A 23,582-nucleotide genomic window follows, 5' to 3' on the forward strand; every position below is an offset into this window, starting at 1 on the left:
AATGTAATAAAATATATATTAGTAAGTTATTAGATTCACACATCTTAAATATAAAGATTTTTTGTTTAGAGATCAATTCTTATTAAGAAAAATAAATATTAGTTCGACAAGTTAATATTTTAAATTAAAAAAAAAAAAATCATTTCAACAAGTTAATCAGGTTATAAATGATAAAAATAATAAAATATTTTATTTTAAAAAAATAAAATATTAAAAATACAATTTCAAACTAAGAACTCAAAATTAAGAATAAAAAATATACATTTGTTTTTTGAAACCCAATGAGCCCTACCCAATAATAGTTATATTTATTTCTTTACTAGATAGAACTTAAGTTATTACTGTAACATTAGTTATAACAGTTTTCAAATTCAATTTGCTATATTAAAAATAAATTCACTTAATGTTTTTTTTTTAAATTATGTGAAAATTACAAGTGTTTATTATCTACATTTTTAGCGCATTGAAAAACAATAATTAAACTTTTATGTTAAATAACTTTTTTTTATCTTATCTAGATTCAAAAATAAAATAAAATAAAAAGTGTTTTCAACAGTAGTGTTGATAAATATATGAAAAAGTGAACTTGTGGATTAATTTTAAATTATTTACAATATTTTAGTTATTACTTATTATATTTTATTAATTAAAATACTAATATTATTTTAAAAAAAAAATATAAATACACACAAATAATTCAAAGCTGCAAGCAGCAAAATAAACAGAAAATCCAAATAATAAATAAACATAGACAAATCCAAATAATTCACTATGAAACAAGCTAATAAATTTAAATTAAAAAAAAAACTAATTAAGATAATTCAAATAAAATAAATTTTATTTAAAAATAAAATTAAAGATCTCCTATTTTCAGTTTTTCACTAATAACTTCATAATTTAAATTTTGAATCTAAACTCTAAACTAAAAAAAAAAAAATTAAATACAAATTAATAAATTAAATGCTAAAAAAAAATAGAAACTACAAATTTTGTAACGGCTCTTTTTTAAAACGTTCCATAAACAGCCATTTCAAAAAAACAAAAAAAAAAAAACCTATCCCATTAACCTTCGTAAACTAGCCGTTGCCCTGAATCTCTCCTCTCTTTCTTCTTCTTCTCTTCTAAGAGAAACCGCAGCGTAGCCCCTTGGAAACAGACATCACTTTCTATGGCGGCATCTTCTAACAGATCTCCTTCCCCAACTCCAAACAGACAGCAAAACCCTAGTTCAAGGATCCTAGAACAGAGTCCAATCGCCAGAAGAAGTTTCATCGGCAGCCCATTTTCCAGGCCTTCGATCCTTTCGAATCCCAAAACCTTTTGTCCCATCACACCTGCCAATAGCCCTTCTTCAGGTTCATCATTTTTGTTTTCAATTTATCAATCGATTCATATTTGATTATGTACTCTATAACTAAATCTTGATTTCTTACCAATTGCAGATTTAACAGGAAGGAATTCATTTGGTCTTTGTTCGAGAACATTTGAAGACAAAGAGAACGACACAGATCAATCTTTTAAGCAGGGGAAGGTCCGGTCACCGGCGATTTCTAAGGGTTCTAAACATTTCATGGCGCCCACCATCTCTGCAGCTTCGAAATTCACCCCTTCCCCTAGAAAGAAAGTTCTTGGAGAGAGAAACGAAAACTCGTTTTCTTTCTCTAGTTACATGGAGAAAGTTTCTGAAAGCGTTGAAACTAAGTCCGAGATGGGTTCTCATGATTCGGAGGCTCAAAACTTAAACCAAAAGGAGGCTCATTTTGAATCTGTTCCGCCACCTTATGATCCCATAACGAACTATCTCTCACCAAGACCTCAATTCCTTCGTTACAAACCAAACCAAAGAATTAGATCTCATCTCAGAAAGGGAAATGAGGAAATTAATAGCTTTGAATTGGACAACTTGTCCACTGAAGGAACTGAGTCTGAAGATTCAAAGAAGGAATCTTGTGAGGAAGAAGATTCTTCAGCTGTAGTTATAGAAACAGAAACGGGACTTCAAGGAGAAGAAGAAGAAGAAGAGTCTGAATCGAAAAGGGTTCCAAAATCGAGTTTCTTTTCAAGATTCAGGTTCATTTCATTTTTTATGTTGCTAGCAATTGGAATCTTATCACTTTCAGTTACTGTAACTGATTCTCCATCAATCTTTCATGGGTCAATTGTTCTTAGCAATACGTCCATGCCAAACCTAAACAACCCATTTGAATTCCAAGAAGATTTTAATGAATTTGTTAGGAATTTCATGGATTGGTCAAGCAATTACATGTCTCATGTATTTAAGCCCAGAACAATTGCCTTAGACAAGCAGCCTGATACTTTTCAGTTTCATAACATGACTTCTTTTCAAGAATTTGCATTAATTAATGATGAAGAATCTGTTAAGCAGCATATACAGTTGGATTTTGGGAATCAAATTGAAACAGAAACCAACCGGGTAGAGGAGATTGAGAATGAAGGATTCGATTTTGAGTCCAGTAATGATAAAGAAGGTGAAATTGAGGCAGAAATGATTGAAGAGGTTAAGAATTTAGAGATTTCAGATGAAGAAGAAGAAGAAGACTCTCTTCATCAGAATGAAGAACAGAGTGATAAAAATGATGCTATTGAATATGAAAGTGGAACATCATCTGCTGTTGATGATGAATTGGTTCTTATTCAGGAAATATTATCTTCTTCGAGTTTAGAGTCATGTGAAATCCTTCCTTCCGACATTACTATTGCAAAAGAAGAAGAACCTGAAACCATAGTTTCTTCAGAAGGAAAAGGAGTGCATCAGAATGAAATATCATCTGATGAGGATAAACTGGTTCAGGAAGTGGATTCATCCTCAGTTGGTGATGTTCAAACTTCAAAAGCATTATCTTCTTCATTTGACCAACAGAAGAAGCATATAATGACAGCCATCTTGGTTCTTGTCGCGGTTATTCTTGTACCAGCTTCAATTTTCTTCTATCTGAATCATCATCATCATCAAAAGAAGATAACTACAGTTCAATCCCAATGTCAATCACATGTAAGCAGCAGTAGCAACAGCTTTGAAGAGAAGAAGAAGAGAGGAAAGAAAAGTGACAGTAGCTCATTGATGTCGTCTTCTTCAACAGAATCGCCTTCTTATGGAAGTTTCACTACTTACAAGAAGATCCCCATTAAGAATAATGTAAGTAGTAGAAGAACAGCTAACTAACTAACTCACAGTTTCAATAATTTATTTCCATAATCTAATTGCTTCTTTTTTCTTGTTTTTAGGGATTTGATGAGGAAATTCTGACTCCGGTTAGGCGGTCCAGCAGGATCAGAAAGCCAATAATCCTTGACAACGTCAACTGAAAGATGATGACGACTCGTTTAACATAACTTTGTTCTGATTTTAGTTTTAGTAGTTTGTTTGGTTCTTTTTCTCTTAAGAATGATGATGAACTGCTTGCTCTGCTCATTTGTACAACTATTTGGTTGCCTTAATCTAAGAAATCTCATCTTGTGACATGATTAGCTCATTTAATCATCAATCTTTTACTTGTTAAAGACAATTTTTAGGATAAAATAATTTTAAATTTAGTGCTGCTTTCATTTAAATTAGAAAAACAGTTATGTTGTTGTGTTGCCCTTAAATATTCTTTGCAGTTAACTGTTTCTCTGAATAACTTGAGTTCTTCTTCTTTTGCTGTCATCTCATTTAGAGCATATGCTATATTAATCAACTTATTCAAAACATGGTCATTTTTTGGATCAACATTTTCTTCTCAATATTTTTCAATTTTATGGTGAGACTCCAAAATATTTGTCCTTATCGAAGGTGGCATCTATGGAGATAACACTTTTTTCTCCTTAATTTTCTTGCAATGGATATAATTGATTGTTTGGAAAATATCCAGAAGTTAGGATCCATTTCATTTCAACCTTTAATCTGTTAATGCTAAAAACAGAACATTCTGTTGTTTTATTATCCTTCTTTAAGAAAGGCAACAATCATTTTCTTTCTGCCCTAGACAGTCTCCATACAATTTTGGATTACTTATTCAATTTTGAATGTTCTTGCTTTTGAATTCCCTCTTTTCTTGTCATCCTCAACAGTCATTTTGTCATCTATCTCCTTCACTTTTCCGCTTCTGATTTTCTTCTTGTGTTTTTTTTACATAAGAAAGGGTGTTTGAACTTCTTCTACAATCAGTGCTCCTTTAATGTTGTTTTTCTTTTTAAAACAATAGACAAACTTTGAATCTATATAGATATATATATATATATATATAAGGAAAAAAGCTCATTTAGACGTATGTACTTGTACAACTAGCTCACTTAGACGTATATACTAATAAAATGTCATTTAAACATATGTACTATCAAAATTTGGCTCATTTAGCCTCTTTTAACAACCATGGTTAACTTTTATTTTTAAATTTATATATTTATTAATTAAATATTAATATATTTTCTCTCTCATTCTTTTTCATTAATTAAACTAGGTAATTTATTTTATTCTCAAATATTTTATTATTTTAATATTAATTTTCTTTTTATATTTCATATTCTTTTTTATTAGTTTTTATTTCTTATATTTCTTAAATTCTCATTTTTTAAAAAAAATTAACAACTTATTTATGAATTTTATGTTTTACTGTAAAAAAATTTTGAAAATTTTTTCTTATTTAATTTAATATAATAAAAATAAAAAAAAGTTTTTTTTTATTTAGTTTAATATAAATAAAAATGAAATTAATAATTTTGTATTTAATTTTTATTCACGACTTATATTAGTAGTAAATGAATTGTTTTGTCTAATATTTGATTATTACTCTTTTGGTGTTTGATGAATGAGTTTTTATTATTATCTAATTTTTAATTTTTAATTAATTTATTTTTGTGTTGAAAGATTTTTATTGTTGAAAGAATTTTCATTGTTATATTTAATTATTGGGATTAAACAATTTTAAAATAATTAATGTGAATATAAAAAAATATATATAAAAAAGAAAAAGAAATATAGAGTTAAAATAATTAATGTTGAATGCTCATATATATAAAATAAAATTAAAATAATCAATCATAAATACTCATATATAAATAATAAAAAATTATAAAAACAAAATAGAGGGTTCATTTATTAGTAATAAATGAAATAATAAATAAAAATGGAAGAAAGAGAAAATATATTAATATTTAATTAATAAATATATAAATTTAAAAATAAAAGTTAACTATGGTTACTAAAAGAGGCTAAATGAGCCAATTTTTTATAGTTCGTACGTTTAAATGACCTTTTATTAGTACATACGTTTAAGTGAGCTAGTTGTACAAGTACATACGTCTAAGTGAGCTTTTTTCCTATATATAAAGTATCAATATTTTACCTGGACACAGATTGTCCTACTCATTTACAAAGTTCTCCCAACATTCCAAAGTTTTTCATTTCAATCTCTTTCAATTTCTTATAGTAACAAAATTAAGTGTGCATTCCTTGTCCAATCCCTAAACAAAATGGTAAGAAATTATAAATTACTATTTGTCTATATGGTGAAGAGACAACTCTTTTTCTTAATCCACTATGCTAGATCAAGTCTATTATCAAATAGGTTAGTTTCTTAAATTAAAAAAAAAAAACAATTAAAATAACTTTTCTTTTTTATTATTGTAATATAAATAAAATCTATTTTATTATACACTTTTAACATTTTTCATCAATAACAATTATGATTAAAATATTAATTTCCAAAATAAAACAATAAATTTATACAATTTGAAGTAGGGTGTAAACGATTTGGTCGGTTAAAAATTCGTTGGACCGGGTTTATCCGTTTAATCGTTGAAAAATAATAAATATATAAATATAACATATATTTATAATATAAAAATAATTAGATAATAAATTTATAATATAAAATAAATAAAGTAAAAAATAAATAAAATAATAAATTTATAATATAAAAAACTGATTCAAAAAATTCTTATAAATAAAAATTTAATAAATTAGATAATAAAATAATTATTTAATTTTAAAAAATATATTAAAATATTATTTAAACTAAAATGAGTTTAAAAATTAAAAAATATCAAATATATAAAATAATAAAGATGTGTTGAACAAACATATTTTTTAACCTATATATTAGAAAGACATATAATTAAAAAAATATTAAAAACACGTATATATACGATCAGTCAATTTTTTATTAACTAAACCGTCAATCAAACTCCTCCGATCATAGTAGGTAGGTATAAAAAAAATTATAAACCGATAAAAACTCAGTTCAAATGTTTATAATTATTGATATTGCTTACCCTCTTAATTTGAAGCCATTTTTAAGAAAATATTAAAAAGAATTTTTGTTTGTGAAATTGTGTTCAATAAGCATTAAAACTAAAAAATTACTACATCATGTCTTAAACATTTCCATCAAAATTAACATTTTTTTGAAAATTTGATTTGAAAAAAATACAAATGTTACCCATGAATTAGTTAGTTTTCTTCCAAAAATTCTAGTTTCTTTTGAATTGCTTTTTTTTACCTATCTTCTCACCTTCTATTAATTAACAAAATCAGAATAACAGAAATCATCAATAAAACCAACAACATTGTCTCAATAATCCATCCATCTTGGTCACAAACAAACACAGAAATTCAAACACAAAATAAAAAACAAATCACACCACAAACAACAAACAAACTCATTAATACTCCTCACCATCATCACCATCTTCCCCATCGGCCTGCTCAGCACCAACCTCCTCATAATCCTTCTCCAAAGCCGCAAGATCCTCCCTAGCCTCAGAAAACTCACCTTCCTCCATCCCCTCACCCACATACCAATGAACAAAGGCCCTCTTAGCATACATAAGATCAAACTTATGATCAATCCTCGAGAAAACTTCAGCCACACTAGTCGAATTTGATATCATGCACACAGCCCTCTGAACCTTAGCCAGGTCACCTCCGGGGACCACAGTAGGAGGCTCATAGTTGATACCGCACTTGAATCCAGTTGGGCACCAATCCACAAATTGGATCGTGCGCTTAGTCTTGATCGTGGCCACAGCTGCGTTCACATCTTTAGGGACCACATCTCCACGGTACATGAGGCAACAAGCCATGTATTTTCCATGACGGGGATCACACTTGGCCATCATAGAGGATGGTTCAAAGGCAGTGTTGGTTATCTCAGCTACAGAGAGCTGTTCATGGTAGGCCTTCTCGGCAGATATCACAGGAGCATAGGATGAAAGCATAAAGTGGATTCTAGGGTATGGGACCAAATTGGTTTGGAATTCAGTCACATCTACATTCAGGGCTCCGTCAAACCTTAGTGATGTAGTCAAGGAAGAGATGACCTGAAAAATCAGCAAAACAACATTATATATTATACCCAATGTTAATTGATTATCAAACCAGGCAAATTTTCATGTTTGGATTAATGGGTTACCTGAGAAACGAGGCGGTTGAGGTTTGTATAGGTGGGACGTTCAATGTCAAGAGAGCGTCTGCAGATGTCATAAATGGCTTCATTGTCGAGAAGAACAGAAACATCAGTGTGTTCCAAGAGTGAATGAGTGGATAGGACACTGTTATAAGGCTCAACGACAGATGTTGAGACTTGTGGAGATGGATAAACAGTGAACCCAAGCTTTGATTTCTTTCCGTAATCAACTGAAAGCCTCTCTAGAAGAAGAGAACCTAGTCCAGATCCAGTTCCGCCTCCAACAGCGTTGAAAACGAGGAATCCTTGGAGTCCGGTACAGTTATCAGCCAACTTACGGATACGGTCAAGGCAGAGATCAACAATTTCCTTCCCAACTGAAATTTTAGAAGCAGAATCATTAGAATGTTTGAAGAAAAACGATTTGAAACGAATCATATGAGATAATCACATACTTGTGTAATGACCACGGGCGAAGTTGTTGGCAGCATCTTCCTTGCCACTGATAAGTTGTTCAGGATGAAAGAGCTGACGGTAGGTACCGGTCCTCACCTCATCAATGACGGTGGGTTCCAGATCTACGAAAATAGCACGAGGAACATGTTTGCCTGCGCCAGTTTCACTGAAGAAGGTGTTGAAGGCATCGTTTCCACTACCAATAGTTTTGTCACTTGGCATAAGACCGTCAGGCTGGAAAGAAATGCAAATTCATATAAATAACCATCAGATCTAAAGAAAACGATGAAATCCACAACAGATCTGATCCTAAATCTAACTGTTTGAATGCATTCGAATGCGGATCTAACGTATGAAGCACTTTTACAAATCGAATTCACCAGATCTGGATGATGCGGATCTAATGAAATACGTAAAAGTAATGTAGATCTAAATGATTACCTGAATGCCATGCTCGAGACAATAAAGCTCCCAGCAGGAATTTCCGACCTGGATACCGGCCTGACCAATGTGGATCGAGATGCACTCTCTCATTTTGAAGAAGAAGATTGAAGAATCGACGAAACGGAAAGGAGAAAAGGAAGAGAATAAAGTCGAGGGCGTTTATGAAGACGCCTTCTTTGATGTTAGATTTGGCTCTTGTTAGGGCAAGGAACGCTCTCAATTTATACAAAATGATGAACGAATGAACCAATGGTTGCCAGCTATGGTTGGTCAGAACCCGACGGTGGAGAATGAATAGCGTGCTCGATGTATCATCTCCACCGTTGAAACCTAACCTAACCATGGTTAGTTAGTTTTTCTTTGCTGTTTTTGAATATCTTATATTTTACGTTGCCGCCCGTTCATCATCTAAGGCCTTGTTTGTTTTATCAGATTATTTCATTCTTATTTTACTCACCTATTTTAATTAAACAAACACATTTTTGTCTGGTGTCAAATATTTACTTTTTTTAATTTATATTTATAGTAAATTTAATATATAATTTAATTTATCAAATTTAGAGAGAAACAATATTATTAAAGTGAATTTAGGGCCATACTGTATGTTGTTTTCATCAATCAATAGTGTTTTGCCATATGGCCATTGTAAATAAAATAAGATGAATGAATCTTTAAAAATATATTAAGAGTGGAATGGAACTATACCCCCTATTTATTATTACTAGGGATGTAATCCGTTTAATTAGTTAGGGTTAGTTTCCAAGAACTTCATCCTTCCATTGACAATTGAAAGTTGAATGTCCATTCGATTTGATTGATTACAAAATTGGTTTGATATATTTTTGCTACCTATATCTTGCTCACTCATTCTCACTTGAGAGATGAATTACCTTGACTGTGTTTTCGTGCTTTTTAATTGCTTATTCAACAAATTGATTGAACTGTTACGAAACTAACAGCCTCCTCTTTTGCCTATGATAACGGGAGGAAGGAGATTCTCTACTCCCAAGTTAATATGTTATATGTTCTCCTCTATAAGGTAGGGGATTGTCCCTCCCCTTATGAGAGAGGGAACATGGGAACATATTAATTTAGGAGCAAAAGATATCGGACCTATAGATGTAATTAATTATTTGTTTTGCAGATCTGATTCCACGGATTTATCTAATTTAAATCTTTCAGGTTTCAAGATATGCTAAAAGAATCACCATTTTATGGTCAGTTTTTTCATACCATGTATTTAACACGTACATACATAGGATCAGTTACAATTAGGGTTATGATCAGTTTTAATTTTCTTTTAAAATAAAATAACGTCCGTTTCGTTTTAGTTATTACAGTGTAGATTTTGGGGGCAAGAAAACAACTTATTCTCTCTCCCCATTTATAAGTACATATATTTGACATACATACATTATTCATTGTGCCTTTCAAGTAATTCTCAAACTAAAACTTAAATATATTTTATATTAAATGAGTGATTAAATATTTGTATATACAGTTAGGTCCTTTAAACGTATGGAATGTTTTGTCGACAATGAAGTCACATGTTTCGAATGGTTCCCCTCATAGGAAGGAACAAAATAGTCAAATTAATTAATTTATTTATTTTATAAAATAAGACTGGGAGGAAAAGGATTAGGGTGATCCGGATTAGGTGATCATTTCTGTTTAATAAGCCTCAATAGTTGAGTACCCTACACAATTGGATATAATACCTAAAATATTTTGTCCAATTAACGTTTGAGAGATTTTGAACTGTAGTAATACTACCTAAGAGATTCTACGTATGTACTTTAATCGGTTGTGTCAATAATTATTAGTAGTTTGTAAGAATCAAAATCATCATAATTAATTAACTCAAAGGAATATCATAACAATCAAGCAATAGACTCGCGAAGTGGAATACAACTATTATAATCACTAGAAATCTCTCTAACAATTAATTTCATCAACATTTATTGGTGGTCTATATGCATATAGACTCTCAAATGAACCAACATTGTCTTTCAATTAAAAAAAAACAAAACATAACCAGGCAGGCAAAGTGATCAATCAAAATCATCAATCATGCTTCTTCAATGGCTTTCTTTCTTTCTTCTTCCTCAGCTTTCCTCCAAGCAGCCTAAAAATCAAATCCATATATTAATTAATTAGCTTACAATGTTTAAGCAAGAACAATATAATAGCTTCTACAATCTTCTTCTACCTTTTCTCTTTCGAGCCTCGACAAATGAGGCCGCATCATAGAATTCCCCAAGCTAAGCCCTCCCCAAGCTTCTTCAACCTCCCTCATTCTTTCTTCCCGACGCATCACCGATCGACACATCAAAACGCCATTATCTTCTTCATTACTCGATGATTTACCCTTTTCTTCCTTCACAACTACCGCCCTTTCCACGTTGTTGATGTCTATGTTTTCTTTCTCCAATATTATCTCAATTCTCTTTGTGTCATTGTTCTTGTTCTTTGCTTCAACAACATCTCTTTCGAGTTTCGTCATTCGCTTGACAAGAATCTTGTCTAGGCTCGGTGTTGCCTCCAAATCTTGCTTGGCTTGTTTTTTCTTTATCCCCACGAAAGAAGATACCCTTCTAGAAGGATCTTTTTTGGCCTCGAACACATCTCTTTCGAGCTTCGTCAAACGTTTGACAAGAAACTTGTCTAGGCTTGGTATCTCCAAGTCTAACTCGGCTTGGTTTTTCCTAACAACATTAGACATTCTTCTAGATTGTTGTTGTTCTTGATGATTATATCCGCCTAAAGCTGCATTTAAGCCCGATGTTGCGACTATAGTGGCAATCGAGGTCAATTCGTCTTCTTGTAAAAGTCTCAACCTTTCGAGCATCTTATCAACAAGCTTAACCACATTAGATTGTTTAGAAACCTTCTTGAATTCGCCTTCTCCTTCTTCGTCTTCGGGCGAGGAACTAGAAGAAGAATCGGATAACGTTTCTTCTTCATCTTCGGTTTGGCTTATTTTACTTAAAAGCTCTTTACACTCGACTTTGCTTATGGAAGGACAGTTAGCTAGCTTTATCAATGCTGTTCTAATGGCGGTAGCAACTTGCCTGTCAACTTCAAAAGCAGTTTCTAACGAAGAATCTGCGACGGTTTCTATCTCGCTGTTGCTGTTGTTGTTCTTACGAGAACATTCAGGAAGAATCACTCCGATTTCTGCCGCGGCTTCTAGAGCTTTCTCTGCGTTTTTCTCTGTTTCTGCGATCATCTCTTCCGCATCTTTACTTTTAATTCTGCAAAAAGGAGGTGATAATGATGAAATTAACTACTCGATCTAGCAGGAAAGAAACAGTTTATGAAACTAACCGTGCAGCTTGAAGTATTCTGCACCAAGATTTCTCAACCATTGCGGATTTCCGAGCCTCAATCGCATTGCAAGTAGCTTCTTGAACCGCGATTTTCTCTCTGAGGAGTTTGGAGTAGTGAAGATTGGAATCGCCTAAAGTTTCGTCTAGAGTTGCTTTCATACCGTCTTCTTCCTGTAGAAGCTGTATTTTTCTTTTGAGGTAAGAATCTACTTTATTATTGCGAGGAAACCAACCTACAGGTGAACTTCTCCGGTGAGGAGGTTTCTTAACTTGCGACGAGAGTTTGTTTAGGGCACCTACGATCGGCGGTGTTGTCTTACTATTCTGCAGCATTACAAATGAAATCGATCAATTTCATTATTACGAACAAATCTAGGGTTACAGGATCAATTAACCTAATCAGAACAAAGAGCAGTTTCTCCTCAAGAAGATCAAGATCAATACTGAAAGTGTATGTATAGTTTTAGATCATACAAAGATATCGGATGGATTCAGATAAGAGAGAATCATACCTTTCCGAGCTTGGAAGTGGACATGAATGACTCATTCTCGCAAGTTTCCGGATGAATAGACGCGTGATTGCTCTTCTTATCTGTGCAACTTAGGTCAAAACAACCTAAATCCATGGCAGAAGCAAATCTAAATGAACCAACCATCTTTTCCGAATCTGAGCAGAAGAAAATATATAGGTATACAGTGAGCGCGAATAGAATAGATCCCCGGTTGGTTGCGAATCAAAATCTATGAAAATCGTTATGTGCTATTTTTCCTCAATCACGGAATACAAGGATGATGATGGACGAAAGTAAATGAGAAATAAATTGTCCGTTACAATTGAATCTTTAACGGTCACTTACGCTTTAAATCATTTGTTTTTAGTAATTATTATTTTTCTCCCTCAATTTTACACACATTTGAAATTACTCACTCTCAAACAAACATGAGTAATGTAAGATAACAATTTTTCTCCCTTTATCTTTTCTCTCTTCTCTATCATTAATTATTCTTTTATATCTTTTCTATTTTTTTAAAAATATTTATTTTAAAAAAGAGTAATAATAAAATTATATTTAAATATATATTATATTTAATAAATATATATAAATAATGTATTATAAATTATAAAATATTAGTTAAATGTCTCATAAACAAATATTTGATTTATTATACTTTAAAAATTATTTATTACTAAATTATATTATTTTTATTTTAAATTAAATTTTGTTTATGATATCTCTTATTTGAATTTTAGGGTTAATGGGTTGAATATAATTTTATTTATTTATTTATGTTTTTAATAGAAAAATGAATAAAGAGAGTGGTCAAATTAATAATAATATTTGATATATATATATATATATATATATATATATATATATATATATATATATATATATATATTTTTCTTGAGGACCTGATATAATAAATAAAGAAATAAAGCTTACAAAGAAAGTAAGTCTGAAGGACAACTGATATGTTTAGGATAAAAAGAGATATCTATCAACCAATTATAATACTTAACTTTAATTTAAAATTCTATAATGTCCCTCATGCCTAAACAATGGCCAAATATGACTAAACAGGAACACAAAATTAAAGTACCATTTTATAAAAGGAATCGACACTTCAAATCCTTGCCAGATGTCCATTCAAACTTCTAAGATAAGCTTTAATTTTTTATTAATTACTCTTTTTTTTTTAGGTAGGATAGTTAGCGGTCATGATCAACACCTAATTTGATTAGCCTATTAGGCTTGACATTTAAAGCAAATAATTAAATACGTAGTAAGATTTGGAACGTACCCGGGAATGAAGGATAAACACACTATCTTCCAAACTTTTATTGATGATGCTTCCAATATATTACAACTGAGTGATGGTGCTAGAGAGTACAATAGAGAGAGAGAAAGTACAATACAGATTTCAGGGGTCGTTTTCGCCTCCTCCTTCCCAACCCAACATAAACAACTATTTATAGTAAAACATTTAAATAAAAGTTAAAAACTTGAACAGTGACTCCCGGGATTCCCGGGATAAGTTTTTTCCGCATCTTTCGGATCTTGTTTCCCTTTAAATTTTGAACTGGCTGGATGATGATGATCCAACGTCTTTTCTTGAAATTTTTTCAACCAAGGTGTTTTTGATTGCTTCGAAAATGTCTTCAATGACGACATCACTTTGAGCGTCTTGAAGATAATCGGATGCCATAGTTGAATCTGATTTGTTTGATTTATTATCATCTTCAAATTTAGACATAAAGTCTTTCTTCATTTCTTCAATATATGCAGATATCATCTGACTCTTTGATAAGTTCTCTGACCTCATTCGAAATTTTTTGGAGATATAATCAAACGGGGACGGTGCTTCCGCTACTTGTCGTTTTTCTTCATACATACTTATTTGCTGGTGTAGGAGGTTCATTGTCTCCTTCCCTAATCGCTCCTTTGTTTCCTGATCTATTCTCATCATTTTATCCCAAAATTTATAAAATGATGACCTAAACAGACAGGGAATGCCTGTTTTAGTATAACCAAATTCATGAATCCATCTCTAGATCCATGGAATGGAAAATTCAGTAAAAAAGAAACATGAAGCTATTCCTTCAATATATAAATTAGCTTCTTGTTTTTTCAGAAGCTGGGGAGATACATCGCTCCATTTATCAAATAGGACCTTGATTTCTTCTGGTAAAATCTTTGGGCAAGGACCAAAACAGTAAAACCTGTCTATGAACCAGTGGGGAATATCTCCTCTATAGACATTTGCACATACCTTGATGAACCAGGAATGTTTATATTTATTATTCTCATAATATAGTGCCTTAGTAAAGGCATCACAATAATCCCAATAATTAAATTTGATTGTTGTCGTTTTATTAAACGATAATTCTCTTTCTTTCATTGGGGATATTCCCCAATCTTCCAACGAAATTGTCTTTTTTATTATTATTTTGCTAAAATTATAAATTTCTTTGTTTGCCCTAGAGAAATGTGATATTTCACATGACCCACTTTGAATAAGTATTTGTTCGTAAAACATTCGGGTCTTGTAAGTCCTTGATGGTGTGGATGTATTATCCAAATACCTTTGCATTATTGTCCATGGCTCACTCCTCCATTTGAGGTCCTTTTCTTCTAGGAGAAATATAATTTCTTTATATTCATTTCTTATAAATCCAATATTATTAGATTCTGATTCTTCATCTCCCAGTATTCTGGCGTACGTTGGATTGTCTTTTTGACTGTCCGTACTTTGGGATAGATCCATTGCTATCAGTTTTTGTTTACCATACTGAGATATGATCTCTGGTGCTCTGCCCCGACCTCTTCCTCTGATAGAGGAGGATCCTCTTCCTCTATTAAAGAAAGATTCATAACCCCTTCCGCTCATTCCTGTAAATTTTAAAAATTCACGGGTCAAGAAATCAGGAAGATTATTATCTATCCCTTTTTTGTATGTTATTTAAAAATCAAATGGGGTTAAATGAGCTTGCCATCTGACGAACATTTGTTTTGACACATCATGTTTAAAATCTTTCTGGAACATGAATTTAGCTGCATTGCAATCTGTTCGTATAATAAATTTTTGATTATATAAATCATCTTGGAATTTTAAAACACATTTGACTATCACCAGAATTTCTTTGGCGACTGTCGCATAATTCTTTTGAGAGTTGTTCCATTTCCCTGAATGGAACCTGACAAGATAGACCTGTTTTGTTTCTGGATCTAATTGAATTAGTATTTCTCCAAATCCTATGTCAGATGCATCAGTCTCAATTACCTTTTCCCAATTCGGGTTACTTATCATTAAACAAGGAAGTACCTTTACTTTATTTTTAATTCTTTTAATAGCCTCTGTATGATGGTTTGACCATGGTTTTGGATTCTTCTTCAGTCTTTCATATAAGATTGATGTATCTTCTGTTAGATTTTTATAGTATGGAGCCACATAATTTAGGCTGCCTAAAAATCTTTGTAACTGTATTTTATCAGTGATCATATTAGGGAATTTTTCCGCAAATTCTATGTTTCTATTAATAGGAGTAATATTTCTCTTTTCAATGATATGACCTAAAAACCTTATTCTTGTTTTGAAAAATTCATTTTTGGTTTAGAAATTACTAGTCCATTTTGAGTTATTATTGTTTTGAACATATTTAAATGTTTAAAATGAGTTTCAATTGTTTTTGAATAAACTAATATGTCATCAATGTAAACAATTATAAATGTGCTATAAGGATTAAAGATATTATTCATAATTTTTTGAAATTCGGATGGAGCATTTTTTAATCCAAAAGGCATTACATTCCATTCATAATGTCCTATAGGGACATTGAATGTTGTTTTATACCTGTCAGATTTTTCAATCTGAATTCGCCAATATCCTGATTTTAAGTCAAACTTTAAAAATATTAAACTATCATATAGTCTATCTAACAGATCATTTTTATTAGGAATTGGGTGCCTAATCCATTTTAATACTTTGTTTAGGGGTTTATAGTTTATTACTAACCTTGGCATGCCTCTTTCGACTTCTGAATGTTTATTTACATAGAAAGCCGTACATGACCAGGGTGATTGTGATGGACTTATTAACCCCTTATGCAATAGTGCATCTATCTCCTTTTTGCATAATTCCAGATATTCTGAATTCATTTGGCAAGGTCTTGCCTTTGTAGGAATATTCTTTTCATTAAAAGATTCCTCATATGGTAGTGAAACTATATGTTTCTTTCTATCCCAGAATGCATTAGGATGTTCATTACAAATATCTATTGAAAGTTGGTCTTTTAGCAAAGCTATTTTTTCTTGTAATTTAGGATTTTCTAGTTTTTCATCTATTGTTATTAGACTTATTTCTTGCTTTAGAAAGTATATTTGATATTATCATATATACTATGTAACATTTTAGTAAACGGCTCCACAATAAATTCTAGAAAAATATCATGTTTCTGGAAGGTTCATGTAATACCTTTATTATTAATCATCTTAATAGGGTAGATTGTGTTTAAAAATGGGGTTCCAAGTATGACCTGATTTGATATATCTTTAGCAAGTATAAAACTTTGAGGAATGCATTTATTATCAGTACATATATAGGCTTTTGGAAGCTTATATTGGATTTGGAGTTTATCCCCCCTGCATGCCACATGGTATGACTTGTTTTATGAAAATACCTAGTTGGGATTAGTCCTTCCTGAATAACATTTAAGTCTGCTCCGCTATCAATAAGAGCAGTAAATGACCTTGTATAATGATTATCTATTAGGAGAGATATTTTTATGTGCCATTTTTGGGATTTGACCATTTCTATTGTGGATAAAAAATTTTCTAAGAAGATATTTTCTTCAATTTCTGCTTTGTTGCCATCATATTGATTATTTTCGCTAGGTTTATCCTCAAGCTTAGTTATTCTAGACTCTTGTATAATATTCTTCTTTTTTAATATCTTAATTTCTTCCTTTAAATTATTAATTTCTTTGTAAAGATTTGTGAGGGTTGTATTCTCTTCTTTGTTTTGAATCTTGTGTCTAAGTTGATTCATTACTTCACTCATAATGTAAGATTTATTATGATTATTATAATTGAACCTCTTTTCTTCTGGCTCTTCATATTTAGAGGATGAATTTCCTTCTTCAGAATTAAACTGATCTATGATCTGCATTCTTAATTCTGGGTCTTTGATGACTTTTAGTAATTCAAAAGCATGATTTGATGTTAAAACATTAACTTTCATATCTGAAAATTGAGATATGATTCTATATAATTCTGATTTGTCAATATTTTAATCTAGGTTATTTGTTTCTTTTTTAGGACAACTTAATCCTGATCGGCAAGGCTCACATTTAGAGTCTTCCGAGCTTGATTCAGAAATGTTTTCATTATCTAGGTCATCTATTTCAGAATCACTCGGTATTGAATCTGAATTAGATTCTTCAGATTCTGAGTTTTGTAGAGTTTGGATTATTAATCTTTTCGTTTCTTCTGGGATTTCAAGATTATTAATTTTTTTCTTTGCCCAACAATATTTTGATGTGTGTCCAAATTTTCCACAGTTGTAGCATTTCTTTCCATTTTTGAAAATTTTGAACTTGTTTTTAACCTTTTCTTCCCTCCTCTCATGTTTTATGTCTGAGTATTTTCGGGGTGGTTTTCTATATTTGTGATATTTATTATATTTCACCCTTTTCTCTTTTCTAGATGTAGGGCTATCTATACCAAATTGTTGGCAAAATTGACCTAATTGTTGTCTTTCATTTTGACTCTGTCTTTTAATTTGTTGGCTTAACCTTATTTCATTACATAAGGCTAGTCCTTCCTGTATACAATTATCTATTAACACACCATATGTATAGTTTTCATATGGTATCATTGAATGACTCTTTTTGAGGTTTCTTCTAACCCTTTCAGCAAATAGGCTAGGGAGGCCGTCAATAAATTTGGATTTCCAATGCACATTATTGCATTATGGTAGTTCCATTACTCTACTTAGAAAGGTATCTTTATACCATCTAAAATCTAAAAGTGTCTTACACCTTAGATTCTGTAATAATGTTCTAATTGTATCACTATTATCACTGAACCTTCCCGTGAAGTGTTCAATGATGTTAATTGCTAATGTATAAACTGCATGTTCAGTTAGGCTATTGTTTTCCTGTTTTACAGTGTTAAGAATAAAATCTCTATTTTCTTGGGAAAAATAATTATCCCACCAGCCCTTTAATTGTCCAGTTAATCCAGCAACAATCATTGTTGCTATCGTTTTATCACTATTTTTACTATTTTTACAAACTGTTGAGTACATTAACATCCTATGTACTGTATTATAAATTTGTTTGTTTGAATATCCATCAATATTCCATTCATAGATTTTGTTTCCTGAATAACTAATATCAACTGTATCTGTGTATTCTTAATGTAAAACATCCATTGGTGTTGGTCTATTGTAGTAAAATTTACTTTGTATAGGTTTATCAGCCCATTTATCTATTTTATTAATATGATCTCTGTTTTCCTTGTCTAAAGTCTTAATACTTAGCTTGCTAAATTTTTCATCAAGAATTTTCTCAAATTCTTGCATTGGCCTTAGTTTGAAATCAGATATGATTGGAGGTGGTTGGAAAGTCGGTAAAGCTTCTTTTTCTTTTGGGGTTATTTTTGACGTACCTGGTTTGATTTCATTTATCAATTTTATTAATTTTTCAATTTTATTTTCCATGGATTGTAACTGTTCTCCTAGAATATTTAGGAACAGACTTGTGTAGTTTTGTTGTTCAAACATAGTATTGATATGCTTGCATGTTATTGGGAGTGTATCATTTTCAATTAAATTTTTGTATGGCGCGAAATTTATTATTTTTTCTCCCTTTTCAATATGGAAAGGTTGTTGAGGTGGATATGTCCCTAGATAGGTTTTTCCTGATTCTAATTTGAAAGTTCTTTCAATTACCGAAATATAATTTTTTACATAGGTGCTTATGAACCAAGAGGTAAAGGAATTAAAGCATTTTTAGCAGTACAGAACTCATAAAATTCTTTTTCGAATTGTTTTATTTCTGAAATGTGAAAACTTTAAAAAAACCATTTTCTGAATTGGGTATAACCCGGATTTTTGAATTCATTTGAAATTATTTTTCTGGCTGTAGAACCAGTATTGAAATCTATTATGGGTGTACTAATCATTTAAATAGAAAAGTTCATTTCCGACATTGTCGGTTCAGGTTCGTTTAGGGTTTGGGTATTATTTTCCCTAACAATGTTTTGTCTGTTGATATATAATCTTTCTGTAATTGGAGTTGAATCTTCTGAAAACGTTGTTTTCCTTATTAAGAGGTGGATGCCCAAAAGGATACTCAACCTTGTAATCTAATGGTGAGATATATGATTTGATAGAGCTATGTCTTTGTATTTTTGTATTGGACATAACTTTAGGTTTGTGTCAAATCTTACTTCGACACTTCCTTCCTCACTTTGACAAATATCTAATATATTATTATGATTCTAGACCTGTGATTTTACAAATACAGCTTGTTCTATTTTCCAGTTATCTGGTATATATATATATATATATATATATAAAAGAAAGAATACAAAATTAAATATAAATTATTATTTATATTATTAATTTCGAACTCATTTTTTTCTTTTTCATTAGTTCTCCATTACTTATTTATTTATATATTTTAAAAAATTAATATTCTTTAATGTTTTATAGTCTAAAACTTATTTAATAACAATAATCAATTAACACAATGTATTAAATATTTTATCTTAAATATTTTTTAGAATATATTTATATATATATATATATTAAAATTAAAATTTTAAAAAATATATATATTATTTTCAAATTATAAAACGTTACAAAAATGTACAATTTATATCTATAAAAATTATATATATAAATATATATATATATATATATATATTAATATGTTTTCTAAATTATATATATATATATTAATATGTTTTCTAAATTATATATATATATATATATATATATATATATATATATATATATATATATATGACTTTTAAATTTTATATATAATTTAGAAAACATATTAATATATATATATAATTTAGAAATATTTGTAAAAATAATAAATTTATATTTAAGTATATTAATATGAGGAGTGATAGAGTGAGGGAATTTAGTGAGGGAATTTGGTGAGGGAATGACGTGGCATCACCTTCATTGGTTGGAAAATGTAAAAGTAGAAGGAAAGAGAGAAAAGAGAGAAATTATTTGATTTTTTTAGCGAATAAGATTATGCCACATCATTCCCTCACCAAATTCCCTCACCAAATTCCCTCACCTAATCATTTCTCATATTAATATATATATATATATATATATATATATATATATATATATATATATATATATATATATATATAATTTAGAAATATATTTAAGTTTGTTATATATATATATAATATTTTAATAATTAAAAAATGATATAAATATTTTAGTTTAGTTAATATTAAGATATTTTAATATTAATAAAATTTAAGAAAGAAAAATATTAAAATTTATATTTTTGAATTAAAATATTAAATAATTTAATAATAATAAATTAAAATAAGAGAAATAATTAAAATGTCTTTTATAACGACAATATGTATAATATAAAATTGAAAAGAGATAAATTAACCAGTGCCAAGTTGTGAGGGGAGCCTAACTGTTATCTTATCATTGATTCTAAAATACATTTATAATGATTTGTTTTTCTTTATTATAAGTTTAAATGTATTCAATATTGAATAAATAATCAAATATTCATACATTCTTTTATTAACTTTTCAAATTAACATCATAAATATATTTTTTATATAAATAAATAATTTTATTATCTTATATATCAACTTTAAAAAATTTAATTTTATGGAATATATATTTTTAAATTTTTTATTTAATAATATAATTGCATATAATCTTATTTAATAAGTATAAAATTTATTGGCATACATTGTGTCCGTGAGTAGATCTCATGTTGTATCTAGATAAAGATCAAAATGACAAAATCTATTAAAATCTATATGTGCTATTTTTTCTCAATCACGAAAGCAAGGATAAACCAAAGTAATTGAGAAATAAATTGTCCGTTACAAGTGAATCTTTAAAGCTCACTTAAGCTTTAAATGATTTGTTTTTAGTAATTATTAATTTTCTCCCTAAATTTTAGACAAAATTTAAATTACTCACTAAAACATTAGTAATAATAAAATAAGTGAGCTAATCATTTTTTATCTTATCTTTTCTCTCTTATGTATCATTAATTATTTTTTTATATTCAATTTTTATTTATTTTGAAATATATATTTAAAAAAAGAGAAATAATAAAAAGAATAAATTAAATCAATTATTTTAAAATTTTTAATATATATTATATTTAATAACTATAGATATCAATTTATAAATTATAAAAATATTAGTTAAATGCCTCAAAATTTTTTTATTTATTATATTTTAAAAAATATTTATTATTATATTATATTAGTTTTATTTTAATTGAATTTTGTTAATAATCTCTTAATTAAACTTTCAAGTTAATGAGTTGACTATCATTTTTATTTATTAATTTAAGTCTTTTGTGAAAATAATAATAAAGAATGTGGATAAATTTAATAAAAATAATATATATATATTAATTTTAAAATATATATTATATTTAATAAATATATATATTAAATTATAAATATATATGTATATAAAAATATAAATATAAATAAAGAATACAAAATTAAATATAAATTATTATTTTAGTTTCGATTTTTTTTTCATTCACTCGCCATTAATTATTTAAATATTTATAAAAAACATTATTCTTTCAATGTTATTTTTAAAAAACATTAGTCTAAAACTTATTTAATAACCATAATAATTAACACATCATATTAACTATTTTCTATTAATTATTTTTAGATTTTTTTTTTATATTTATATATATTATATATTAAAATTTTAAAAAATGTATATTATTTTAAATTATAAATATATATATATATATATACAAAAAAAATATTTTTTTTTTTAAGAAAGAAATTTTATTGGAATTGTCCCAGCTACCGCTATCCTTGGGAAACAAAAAGAACTACCGAAAGAAAGGGGTGCAGTATCTCCCTTGGCCTTTGTAAAAGAGAAGGCAGAGAAGAAAACGTCCTTCGCGCAAGTTTTTTTGCTTCCTGCGCCCTTACTAGTAAAGGGGCCCTTCGACCAAGGAGGCATTCTGGTGGGAAAGCCGACCACTACATAAGCCGCCATCAGTCCAGGAGAGAAGGAAGCTATCTTTCTTTGATCCGCCTTCCCGGGCAGGGAAGAGAACGAAAATGGACCGCGGATGGTAGTCGTGGTAGGTTCGAGGATCTGGAGCAGCGGAGCGAACTCTTCTTGAGTCTTGCATTTCCTCTGGTGGCCTAGCAGCACCCCCTCGATCCATCGTACTGGAGCGATTCGAGAAGAACGATTAGGGTCATATTCTATCCTTTCTACAATGCCCATAGACGAAGTGCTTCGTTTCAGATCAATTCTTCGCTGCAATCGCTTCGATCCACCCCCTCGGTGAAAAACCGTAATACGCCCTGACGAATTCCTACCAGCAGGCTTCCCTGTACTCAAAGTGAATTGTCTAAGTGCTCTCCCCTTTTTGCTTTGTTTCATTGTCTATCTTGTAATCATTCGATTCCGTCCTACTCCTACTCCTCCTTCTCCCTGTTGATAGGATCGTCGTTGGTCCTTTTTCTGATTTCGCCATCTTTTCTTGATATATGATAATATCGGTGATGTCTTCGAAGGATGCAAGCAAAGAACCACTACCACAGCTAAACTAAGGGGAGGACTTTTTTTTTTACTTAAAAAACGATGTTTCTTTGGCCGTGTGGAACATGGATTAGCATTATGTCATTCCTACAAGTGATCCCCCATTCAGGATTGGAAGAAGTGCTATATGAGGACTTCGAAATTAAATAGAATATGTTTCTTTCCATTCCTCGTGAGCCACTTATTTCGGAGAAAGAAGAGAAAGAAGTTTTTTTCCTCCTTTTTCCCAATAAGTCGACGGCCTTACACCATTGGGATACATCGAATAAACTGGAGTACATATAGGATACAACGGTGCTCAAACTTTTTCTCAAGATATCTTCAAAACTCTTGGGGTCATTGCTCCGAATGTTTTTATCGCGGTGTGAAACCACTTGGTTCCGTAGTTTTAGAATTCTACTGATCCCAAGTACTCCATCTCCATCATTGCATATGGAAATATAGAAAGTAAAGAGGAAAAGGCATGACCAGAAGAATTGTGTAAAATAAGTGAATTTATCCAGTTGAGGCATGATTGATTGAGAAAAAATGATTCCCTCCAGACAGCTTAACTCCGTCAAGCCTGTACGAGTAGTAAAGAACTATAGAGAGCTGTGGTTGGTTGTTAACCAACGGAAAGCAT

At 30.0% G+C, this 23,582-nt stretch overlaps 5 protein-coding genes across 5 annotated transcripts in view; 1 reads left to right on the forward strand and 4 right to left on the reverse strand.

Annotated features, from left to right (window-relative positions):
• Nucleotides 1-1,065: 1,065 nt before the first annotated feature.
• LOC124915826 lies at nt 1,066-3,481 on the forward strand. Its single transcript, XM_047456575.1, has 3 exons — nt 1,066-1,355; nt 1,443-3,157; nt 3,247-3,481. Exons 1-3 carry the CDS (start codon nt 1,169-1,171, stop codon nt 3,325-3,327), a joined length of 1,983 nt encoding a protein of 660 aa, XP_047312531.1. The 5' UTR covers nt 1,066-1,168; the 3' UTR covers nt 3,328-3,481.
• A 3,057-nt stretch (nt 3,482-6,538) lies between these two features.
• LOC124914831 (tubulin alpha chain) lies at nt 6,539-8,511 on the reverse strand. The gene is made up of 4 exons (XM_047455445.1): nt 8,304-8,511; nt 7,862-8,096; nt 7,413-7,783; nt 6,539-7,320 (listed from the first exon to the last, which is right to left on the reverse strand). Exons 1-4 carry the CDS (start codon nt 8,394-8,396, stop codon nt 6,664-6,666), a joined length of 1,356 nt encoding a protein of 451 aa, XP_047311401.1. The 5' UTR covers nt 8,397-8,511; the 3' UTR covers nt 6,539-6,663.
• Nucleotides 8,512-10,164: 1,653 nt separating this feature from the next.
• Nucleotides 10,165-12,424, reverse strand: LOC124915718 (calponin homology domain-containing protein DDB_G0272472). Its single transcript, XM_047456485.1, has 4 exons — nt 12,148-12,424; nt 11,634-11,959; nt 10,516-11,560; nt 10,165-10,431 (listed from the first exon to the last, which is right to left on the reverse strand). Exons 1-4 carry the CDS (start codon nt 12,289-12,291, stop codon nt 10,375-10,377), a joined length of 1,572 nt encoding a protein of 523 aa, XP_047312441.1. The 5' UTR covers nt 12,292-12,424; the 3' UTR covers nt 10,165-10,374.
• Nucleotides 12,425-22,174: 9,750 nt separating this feature from the next.
• On the reverse strand, nt 22,175-22,803 carry LOC124915827 (60S ribosomal protein L2, mitochondrial). Its single transcript, XM_047456576.1, has one exon. The coding sequence runs from the start codon at nt 22,799-22,801 to the stop codon at nt 22,175-22,177; it is 627 nt and encodes a 208-aa protein (XP_047312532.1). The 5' UTR covers nt 22,802-22,803.
• A 98-nt stretch (nt 22,804-22,901) lies between these two features.
• The window catches only part of LOC124914136 (putative ATP synthase protein YMF19), a 1,889-nt gene continuing 1,208 nt past the window's right edge, over nt 22,902-23,582 (reverse strand). The window contains exon 1 of the mRNA XM_047454620.1: nt 22,902-23,582. This exon is cut by the window's right edge and continues 1,208 nt beyond it. Coding sequence (XP_047310576.1) covers nt 22,993-23,472 — 480 coding nt within the window. The 5' untranslated portion in view covers nt 23,473-23,582 and the 3' untranslated portion in view covers nt 22,902-22,992.

Source organism: Impatiens glandulifera, chromosome 9 (assembly GCF_907164915.1).
Source record: "Impatiens glandulifera chromosome 9, dImpGla2.1, whole genome shotgun sequence".
Classification (NCBI taxonomy): Eukaryota; Viridiplantae; Streptophyta; class Magnoliopsida; order Ericales; family Balsaminaceae; genus Impatiens; species Impatiens glandulifera.

Coding starts and splice junctions, on each gene's coding strand:
- LOC124915826 (XM_047456575.1), top strand. CDS start 1,169: ATGGCGGCATCTTCTAACAGATCTCCTTCCCCAACTCCAAACAGACAG. Junction 1,356..1,442: donor TGCCAATAGCCCTTCTTCAG/GTTCATCATTTT, acceptor TACCAATTGCAG/ATTTAACAGGAAGGAATTCA. Junction 3,158..3,246: donor AGATCCCCATTAAGAATAAT/GTAAGTAGTAGA, acceptor TCTTGTTTTTAG/GGATTTGATGAGGAAATTCT.
- LOC124914831 (XM_047455445.1), bottom strand. CDS start 8,396: ATGAGAGAGTGCATCTCGATCCACATTGGTCAGGCCGGTATCCAGGTC. Junction 8,097..8,303: donor GTCTCGAGCATGGCATTCAG/GTAATCATTTAG, acceptor ATTTCTTTCCAG/CCTGACGGTCTTATGCCAAG. Junction 7,784..7,861: donor CGCCCGTGGTCATTACACAA/GTATGTGATTAT, acceptor CTAAAATTTCAG/TTGGGAAGGAAATTGTTGAT.
- LOC124915718 (XM_047456485.1), bottom strand. CDS start 12,291: ATGGTTGGTTCATTTAGATTTGCTTCTGCCATGGATTTAGGTTGTTTT. Junction 11,561..11,633: donor AGAATACTTCAAGCTGCACG/GTTAGTTTCATA, acceptor TCCTTTTTGCAG/AATTAAAAGTAAAGATGCGG. Junction 10,432..10,515: donor CGAGGCTCGAAAGAGAAAAG/GTAGAAGAAGAT, acceptor TTTGATTTTTAG/GCTGCTTGGAGGAAAGCTGA.
- LOC124915827 (XM_047456576.1), bottom strand. CDS start 22,801: ATGAAACAAAGCAAAAAGGGGAGAGCACTTAGACAATTCACTTTGAGT.